Source organism: Salvelinus sp. IW2-2015, unplaced genomic scaffold, assembly GCF_002910315.2.
Source record: "Salvelinus sp. IW2-2015 unplaced genomic scaffold, ASM291031v2 Un_scaffold6733, whole genome shotgun sequence".
NCBI lineage: Eukaryota > Metazoa > Chordata > Actinopteri > Salmoniformes > Salmonidae > Salvelinus > Salvelinus sp. IW2-2015.
The window spans coordinates 6,268-16,717 of NW_019947995.1; the positions used below are offsets into that span (position 1 = coordinate 6,268).

At 41.3% G+C, this 10,450-nt stretch overlaps 1 protein-coding gene across 1 annotated transcript; it reads left to right on the top strand.

Moving 5' to 3' along the window:
• The first annotated feature begins 711 nt into the window (after window positions 1–711).
• Window positions 712–2,601, top strand: LOC112079027 (C-C motif chemokine 4-like). Its single transcript, XM_070442203.1, has 4 exons — window positions 712–950; window positions 1,092–1,206; window positions 1,390–1,467; window positions 1,708–2,601. The coding sequence occupies exons 1-4, from the start codon at window positions 863–865 to the stop codon at window positions 1,742–1,744; spliced, it is 318 nt and encodes a 105-aa protein (XP_070298304.1). The 5' UTR covers window positions 712–862; the 3' UTR covers window positions 1,745–2,601.
• Window positions 2,602–10,450: the final 7,849 nt, after the last annotated feature.

The window sequence follows — 10,450 nt, forward strand, 5'->3', positions numbered from 1 at the left end:
CTACACTCCTTGTATTTATAACTAGTTCATATAGGATCATAGGATGGAACGGTGTTTCTTAATGGGGACCCAAAAGGGGTGCACTGTTCTGTTATTGCCGTAGCACTAGACACCTGATTCCACTAATCATTGGGAGTGTTCCTCTGCCCAGGCGTTGCTGATGCATGCTGGATCTTACAATGCCTGGATAGGTATTTTACGTATCAGCTAACCACATGTTATGTTATAGCAATCTGGTGCTCGACTGCACGGTCGATGACGTGCCACACAAACATTGGTCGATGCATGCGTCGTCTGAGCAGGGTTTTGATGATGAGGTAATTAGTGGAATCAGGTGAGTAGCGTTTGGGGCAAAACTAAACCCTTTGGCTCCCCAGAACCAGGATAAAGATATACTGAGATATAATATAAACACAAACTCTCACTTACCATCATCCCAAAATGTATTTCTTAACCCAGGAGACTTCAACAAAGGTACAAGCATTTATGTACACTTATATTCTTACTTACAATATTTTGGACGACATTCTAGTGCATTTGAATCTCCTCAGAATAAATGCTGTATATTAATAAACAAGTCATAGCTGTGTTCAAACAGTCTCCCTCTTATTGTGTTAAAGAATCTTGTTTCCCTTTTTTGCTCATTGGGGAAAGTGATGGGGAAATTCTGCCGTGGAACTTTGGTTTTAAGGCGTGGATAGGAAAGCCCATTTTACCTCTCAGAGAATAAGTTTCTACCTGCACCAGGAGTATATATATAGCTCTGGTGAGGAGTAGGACCTCACACAGCCACTGAATCTCTCTGTCTGAAGACAAGACAGCAGCTCATCACATCACTAACCACAGCACCACAGAAGAAGAGATGGCCCAGATCAGAGCCCCTGTTATTGTGCTGCTCGTGCTCCTGGCTGTGGGGCTGTTCACTACTGAGGCTTCTGCAGCTAAACAAGGTCAATATTCTGCTGTGAAAGTTGTGTCTTAGTCCGTCTGTGTTATTACTGGAACACTGAAATAAACTGTTGGACAATTCAAGTAATATTTAGTCTTCATCAAGATTCCTCTTTAATTGTTTATTTGTTCATTTTTTACAGGACGTCGTAGAAGAGGCTGCTGTCAAACCTATACTGGTGGGGAAATACCTTTTGGAGTTATTGTAGGCTATACCATACCGAACATGCTTGAAATCTGCAGAATCCCTGCCATCATGTGAGTATCTTTGATGTGATTATTTAGTTTTGAATTGAGGTTCAGGATTCTTTACAGAACTTTAAATGATTCAGCAAGAAAAATACATTATACTGTAATTATAGTTGAATAGAAATATGGGTTAACGATGCTGTAAAAACAGTGTTGAATATGGACTTACGGTTTTGTATGTGTCTCTTCCAGATTCCACACTAAAAAGGGGAAAGACTTGTGTGCAGACCCTTCCCAGAGCTGGGTGATCCAACATGTCAACCGACTGGGGTAAGAATGACTCTCATAAATAACATTACAACTGTTATACTATTTACACTTGAATATTTAAAGGGATTTAGAATATAGTTGTTTATTATGAATGGTACAAACAAAGTTGGTACTCCTGAATGTAGACACATTGAACCTGTTTCAGATTTAACAACAGATACAACTCTAAATTAGAGATATTGAAATATAAGAGTGGCCTTAACAACTGAAAATAATATGAATGTTTCTAATGTATTTCAGGGACAAGGCGGTTCACATCAGGAAATCACAGTCCTAATCCGATGATGGGTTTTAGGATTTTTATGAATAATGACTAAATAAAGTATACATTTAATGCAGGATTGTAACAATTAACAGAATTCTGCCCTGTCTGATAAATAATGTTTCTACATAGGCAAAGAGGAAGTGTTAACAGACAAATTGTGACAAACAACTTGTGACCATTGTGAAACTAATAACAGGAAGTAAGTCTCCCCACCCAGGGTGGGGGGAAACCGTTAGGCTTGCAGCAGATGGTGTGACATGTGGTAGCATAAGATAAGCAATATGTATGTGTTGGAATGGAATTTAACAGCAGCTTTGTCATTGTCGGAGAGGAGGAGGGACATTTAGGACGTGATGACGCAATGTGTGATATATAAGCTAATGTACATGTGATTATGTTTAGAGCTCTCAAGAATAAACGTCACTGACTATTTTTGGCTGGTCTCCATCAGTTTCACTTGCCCCAGAACCTTGCAAACTATGGGTGCAGACTGAGTGTTTTAATTGAATTGGTTAATGAATGCATAGGAATTAAAATTCCTCCAATATTTCTGGATACAGATCATTAGAACATGTGTATTTAACAGTCAGGAACTGAACATGTTAATAACTAGTGTACATCTCCCATCCTGTTTCATCTGCTATCCATCCACCTATATTGTCTGGGCTGAATTTATATGAATAGATTTGGTAAATGAATGAATTATTGTCATAATGAAACCTATTTTTATATGTGCAATAAGGTTACGATCTCGTTAAAAAAGTATCAGGAAACTAAATGTTTATACTTTTTCCATGAAAACATTTGATACTTTTGGCACCATTACTGTTACATTTTATGTCAATAATAAATATATTTTCCTAAGAATTCTCACTTATCATGTGTGTTCATCTTGTGTGGTATGAGTGGTGAATGGAAGATGAACCTTGGACAGTACAATGACAGACACTAACAGATGAAGCAGACAGATACAAGATATTGAATAGTAACTGTGGAGGAGACTGCACCATGAGAGGTCACCAGTGGGTGGATGTAGTAACTGTGGAGGACACTACACCATGAGAGGTCACCAGTGGGGGGATGTAGTAACTGTGGAGGACACTACACCATGAGAGGTCACCGGTAGGGGGGAGATGTAGTAACTGTAGAGGACACTACAACATGAGAGGTCATCGGTGTGTGGATGTAGTAACTGTAGAGGACACTACACCATGAGAGGTCACCAATGGGGGGGAGATGTAGTAACTGTAGAGGACACTACACCATTAAAGGTCACCATTGGGGGGGGTGTAGTAACTGAAGAGGACACTACACCATGAGAGGTCACCATTGGGGGGAGATGTAGTAACTGTAGAGGACACTACACCATGAGAGGTCACCATTGGGGGGGAGATGTAGTAACTGTAGAGGACACTAAACCATGAGAGGTCACCAGTGGGTGGATGTAGTAACTGTGGAGGACACTACACTGTGAGAGGTCACCAGTGGATTGATGTAGTAACTGTAGAGGACACTATACCGTGAGAGGTCATCGGTGGGTGGATGTAGTAACTGTAGAGGACACTACACCATGAGAAGTCACCAGTGGGTGGATGTAGTAACTGTGGAGGACACTACACCATGAGAGGTCACCGGTGGATTGATGTAGTAACTGTAGGAGGACACTACACATGAGAGGTCAACTGGGTGGATGTAGTAACTGTGGAGGACACTACACCATGAGAGGTCACCAGTGGGTGGATGTAGTACCTGTAGAGGACACTACACCATGAGAGGTCACCAGTGGGTGGATGTAGTAACTGTGGAGGACACTACACCATGAGAGGTCACCAGTGGGTGGATGTAGTAACTGTGGAGAACACTACACCATGAGAGTCACCAGTGGGGGATGTAGTAACTGTAGAGGACACTACACCATGAGAGGTCACCAGTGGATGGATGTATAACTGTGGAGGACACTACACCATGAGAGGTCACCAGTGGATGGATGTAGTAACTGTGGAGGACACTACACCATGAGAGGTCACAGTGGTGGATGTAGTAACTGTAGAGGACACACACCATGAGAGGTCACAGTGGGTGGATGTAGTACTGTAGAGGACACTACACCATGAGAGGTCACCGGTGGGTGGATGTAGTAACTGTAGAGGACACTACACCATGAGAGGTCACCAGTGGGTGGATGTAGTAACTGTAGAGGACACTACACCATGAGAGGTCACCAGTGGGTGGATGTAGTAACTGTAGAGGACACTACACCATGAGAGGTCACCAGTGGGTGGATGTAGTAACTGTAGAGGACACTACACCATGAGAGGTCACCAGTGGGTGGATGTAGTAACTGTAGAGGACACTACACCATGAGAGGTCAGCAGAGGGTGAATCACTCTCACATGTTTCTATCAAAACACTCCTATTCCAAAGGCCTTGTAGAGATGACATACAGTACATTCATTTTGGATGTGTCTGTGGTGTTTAAGCTCCAAGTTGTTATTTTGGATTACATTGAATCTACATGGACCTGCCTTGATGGTTGTATACAACATACATAACTTCTACCTGGCAAACAACAGGAGTTTCATACAACTGTTTCTTCTTGTTCCTTTTGAGGTTTTAGACAAGAGTTGATGTTGTGACAAATGCATATTCATTCAAAACAATCAGATATATGACTATTTACAAGAGCTGTTCATATTCATCTTAAGGTACGCAACAACCAAGAGGAACCAATGACATCAGCACTGAGTCATCAATCAGTGTTAAATTCCCAAATTCCAAACTGTGTCACAACACACACTGTTGTCTCTGCTATCAAAGCAGTGAAATTCCAGTTGTGGAAGTTGTCATTCTGCATTTGCAACCAAATTATTTTCTTGTGAGAATTCAATAGTTCAACACATGAACAGTGATAAAGAAATCTAAGTGTTTCAAAAAAGATTTACAGCCTTAGGGCTGGGTACAGCTAGTATAAATATATTGGTCAATTTACAGCAGGAAAATACATAGTTATTTTCATATTTGCTAAACAGAATATATTTGTTAGGCCTCGTCCATTGGACAACTAAATAGGAATATCAATCCTCTGAGGAATGAAAACACCATGTACTCTACATCTCAGATAGAGATGAAATGAACAAAACATGTACAACATGTTTGAATAAATAAATAGATTAATCAATTTATATAAAATATGACTCGTTTGTAAAAGACAAAGCACAAGTATCATATTAAAGCCTATTTAATGGATATAAAGAAGGATTTTCTCTAACAAAACGATCATTCATGTTGTAGCTGGGACCCTTGGGATTGCAAACAGAGGAAGATTTTCAAAAGTAAGTGATTTATTTTATCGCTATTTGTGATTTTGTGAAGCCTGTGCTGGTTTAAAAATATGTTGATGTGGGGCGCCATCCCCAGACAATCGCATGGTATGCTTTCGCTGTAAAGCCTATTGTAAATTGGACAACGCAGTTAGATTAACAAGAATTTAAGCTTTTAAATTAAGTATTACGATTATTTATTTGAATTGCGCGCCCTCCAATTTTACCGGATGTTGTCAACAGGTGTCCCGCTAGCGTGACGCCTATCCCTAAGAATTAATGGACCYGTTTCACAGACCCAGATGAATTAAATCCAGGTGTAGGTTTAACTCTGATTTATAAAACAATAACTAAAAATGTAATTTCAGTCCATTTGAAGAGCCAGTAGCAGAGACATGCATTGAGGTGTGAAGCGCTATTAGATCATTTTTATATAGTCAACTATTGGTGAAAGATCAAGAGCAGTACCAAACAGAATGAACACCCTGTTGACAAACAAGACCCAGTAAATGATGCTTTTCTTCACCCAGATGAAGAGAACTCGCTGGGATGGGATGATCTGGTTACAGTAGAAATGAAATCTGCCAAACATGCTGGTGGACATGCCCTCTCCCTCTCTCTCTCTTCATCCCTATCTCCATCTCTCTCCCTCCCTCTCTCCCCTGTCTCTCTCTCTCCCTCCTCTCTCTATCTATCTCTCTCTCTTCCTTCCCCTGCCCCCTCTCTCTCTCTCTAACCGCCAGGGGTTTGAGGTTTGGGGGGGTGGGGGGGAGGGGGGCTGTTCATTGACCCGGTGTGATGTAGATCATGATGTGTTTACCCAATTAAATCAATCTGACAGGCAGTTAGATGGGTATGTACCCTCTTAGAAAAAATGGTTCCAAAACGGTTCATCGGCTGTCCCCGTAGGAGAACCCTTTTTGGTTCCGGGAGAACCATTTTTTATTTCCACATAGATCCATTTTGGGTTCCATGTAGAACCCTCTGTGGAAAGGGTTGTACATGGAACCCAAAAAAGTTATCCTTGAACCAGGTTCTAAATAGCTTCTTATTTTAAGGAGTTGAACTCAGAGTTGACCAAAGTAACCTCGCGAACACCCCAAGCCTGATTATTAGTACAGGGCTCTGACGGTCCCTCTCCTATGTAGTGTAAGTCTCACTCTAGCCACTAGAGGGCAGCAGAACCTGTCAAACTTTAGAAAATCAAACTAACTTATTTTTATTTAATTTATTTAACCTTTATTTTAGTAGGCAAGTCAGTTAAGAACAAATTCTTATTTTCAATGACAGACTACCAAAAGGCCAAAGGCCTCCTGCGGGGAGGGTGGCCTGGGATTAAATAAATAAAATACACACAATATAAATATAGGACAAATCACACCAACAACAAGAGAGACAACACAACACTGCATAAAGAGAGACCTAAGACAACAACATAGCAAGGCAGCAACACATGACAATACAGCATGGTAGCAACACAACATAACAACAACATGGTAGCAACACAACATGGCAGCAGCACAAAACATGGTGCAAATATTATTGGGTGCAGTCAACAGCACAAAGGTCAAGAAGGTAGAGACAACAATACATCACACAAAGCAGCCACAACTGTCAGTAAGAGTGTCCATGATTGAGTCTTTGAATGAAGAGATTGAGATAAAAATGTCCAGTTTGAGTGTTTGTTGGTAGCTCGTTCCAGTCGCAAGCTGCAGCAAACTGAAAGAGGAGCGACCCAGGGATGTGTGTGCTTTGGGGACCTTTAACAGAATGTGACTGGCAGAACGGGTGTTGTATGTGGAGGATGAGGGCTGCAGTAGATATCTCAGATAGGGGGGAGTGAGGCCTAAGAGGGTTTAATTAATTAACATCAACCAGTGGGTCTTGCGACGGGTATATAGAGATTACCAGTTTACAGAGGAGTATAGAGTGCAGTGATGTGTCCTATAAGGAGCATTGGTGGCAAATCTGATGGCTGAATGGTAAAGAACGTCTAGCCGCTCGAGAGCACCCTTACTTGCCGATCTATAAATTATGTCTCCGTAATCTAGCATGGGTAGGATGGTCATCTGAATCAGGGTTAGTTTGGCAGCTGGGGTGAAAGAGGAGGGATTACGATACAGGAAACAAAGTCTAGATTTAACCTTAGCCTTAGAAGTTTAGCTCGTCTGGTAGGCTTGTGTCACTGGGCAGCTCTTGACTGTGCTTCCCTTTTGTAGTCTGTAATGGTTTGTAAACCCTGCCACATTCGACGAGCGTCGGAGCCGGTGTAGTACGATTCGATCTTAGTCRTGTACTGACACTTTGCCTGTTTGATGGTTCGTCGGAGGGCATAGCGGGATTTCTTATATGCTTCTGGGTTAGAGTCCCGCTCATTGAAAGTGGCAGCTCTAGCCTTTAGCTCTGTGTGGATGTTGGCTGTAATCCATGGCTTCTGATTGGGATATGTACGTACGGTCACTGTGGGGACGACGTCATCAATGCACTTATTGATGAAGCCAATGACTGATGTTGTGTACTCCTCAATGKCATAGGAAGAATCKCGGAATATATTCCAGTCTGTGCTAGCAAAACAGTCCTGTAGCTTAGCATCTGCACCAGKTGACCACTTTTTTATTCACCTAGTCACTGGTGCTTCCTGCTTTAATTTTTACATGTAAGCAGGAGTCAGGAGGATATAATTATGGTCAGATTTGCAAAATGAAGGTCGAGAGAGAGTTTTGTASGCYTCTCTGTGTGTGGAGTAATGGTGGTCTAGAGTTTTTTCCCTCTGGTTGCACATTTAATATGATAGAAATTGTGTTAAACAGATTTAAGTTTCTCTGCATTKAAGTAAAAAAGCAAACAGGAGCGCCGCCTCTGGATGAGCGTTTTCCTGTTTGCTTATGGCGAAACACAGGTCATTGAGTGTGGTCTTAGTGCCAGCATCGGTCTGTGGTGGTATGTAGACAGCTACGAAAAATACAGATGAAAACTCTCTAGGTAGATAGTGTGGTCTACAGCTTGTCATGAGATACTCTACCTCAGGGGAGCAAAACCTTGAGACTTCCTTAGATATCGTGCACCAGCTGTTCTTTACATATATGCATAGTCCGCCACCCCTTGTCTTACCAGACGCCGCTGTTCTATCCTGCCGATACAGCGTATAACCAGCCAGCTGTATGTTGATAATGTCGACGTTCAGCCACGACTCCTTGATGCAGAAGATATATTCGATCCACTACGAATTCTCAGAAAGCAGCCTGACCTTCGTCCTCTTTTTCTCCATTGTCTCTTCACGCAAATGACAGGGATTTGAGCCTGTTTCCGGGAAAGCAGTATGTCGTTCACGTTGGGTTCGTTGGACTCATTAACTGGGAAAAAAATCTGCCAGTTCGTGGTGAGTAATCGCAGTTCTGATGTCCAGAAGTTATTTTCGGTCATAAGAGATGGTAGCAGCAACATTATGTACAACATAAGTAAAAAGATAAGTTACAAACAACGCAAAAAACAAACATAAAAACACAATCGGTCAGCCATCTTCCCCGGCGCAGTCTCAAATAACAGTCTTCTTTTTTCTAGGGTGTAATCTAGGGTGCAATCATTAGTCCAACAGTTGCAAACGAGTTTCTATTGGATATATTCAGGTATGTTTATCCCAATTTCATTCCGTTTGATTRCGTTTGCGTTTTTCAACAGAGTAGGCGGAATGAATTCACCCCTGATCAGGCGTAAACACCGTTCACTTTCATAGCAGCCACATTATATTCCTTCTCGTGTCTATGCACTCTCCTCTTTCCCTTCCTTTCGTTTATGGACTTCAATGCACAACACATCAGCTGTATGTGACCAGGAGAAAAACACTTTCCATCCCAAACAATATCCTAACCACTACACACAGCCTAAGTCGTTGTCACCATTTTAGCTCAAGTAAAGTCCTAGTAACATAGCTAATATAACTAATTAGTTAGTAAACCCGCTAAAATCATGCAGTAACGTTACAGTCACTAAGCAGCTTAAGCAGTCACACCGGCGGCCCGGTGGCAATAATGAATAAAACAAAAGCTACCTTGACTTGGAACAGTGTTGTGTTGGATAGTCATAGCCAGCTAGCTAACATAGCATCCCTCTGTTTGAGCAGCTTCCTAGGTTTTGTATTGAAGTCAATGTACCAAGAGGAGAACGGAAGCTTGTGTTTTAATCAATTATTTGGTGACGTGAATATATTCAGTATAGTTGTATCTAAAAAGGAGCACTTTTAAAATGTTTCACATTTTTATTTGTATGAATTCATGGGGGGATGGTCCTCCCCTTCCTCCTCTGAGAGCCTCCACTGACACCAAGCCCAACACAGGCTTGTGGTATCTTGGTAAAAAATAATCACAGAACATATTCTGCTGTTCTATCAAGCATACAATGACATCTGAGGGAGATACAGTGTTTGTTGTTCGAAGTTACTTCCTTGTTGTTGTAACAATGGACGTAGAAGTAATTCGATGATCTTTTTATTTCTTTTATTTGAATCAACGTTTCTCCTGAGACATAATTACAACTTATCCATACAAGCAGAGGGTGAGGGGACCTGTATCAGTGATTTTGAAACACAGCTCATCTGCACAGATATGACTCCCCATGTACTCTCCCCATATTGTACTTTTAATTACTGTAACGGCAGCCTTCCTCTCTTCGTCTGAAGAGGAGGTGTAGCAGGGATCGGACCAAGACACAGCGTAGCTCGTGTTCAACATGATTTTAATAAACAAGACGAAACTGTGAACACTTACAAAATAACAAAAGTGGCTTACCGATACAGCCCTATCTGGTGCAGAGAAAACACAGAGACAGGAAACAACACCCACAAAATCCACACAAAACAAGCCACCTATATATGATTCCAATCAGAGACAACACAAAACATCTGCCTCTGATTGAGAACCATAATATGCCAAACATAGAAACAGACAAACTAGACACACACATAGAATGCCCACCCAGCTCACGTCCTGACCAACACTAAAACAAGCAAAACACATAAGAACTATGGTCAGGACGTGAAAATACCTTTATTTGGTGTGCATATAAATGTTTTCCAGTTGTATACAAAGTCTGCCAATGGTGTCAATATTTGATAGAATGTCAATACAGAATTCAAGGGCAGTAGCAAATCTAAATACTTCCCATTGAAGCCTATGGAGCTTTTATGAACATTTAAAACAGCTACAGTTCAAAAGTATAAATGGTATCAAAAAGCTGTATACAAGCAACCTATTCCAGACCGGTCTACACGTTATAGAGTTTTTGAACAACTCTTCTAGCTTAACAGGTTGAAGACTGAAATATTTACCATTCATTTCTATGGCCAACGAAATGCATTGGGGTTTATGCAAATATGGTTGTAGTTTGAAAAGTATAAGTAGTA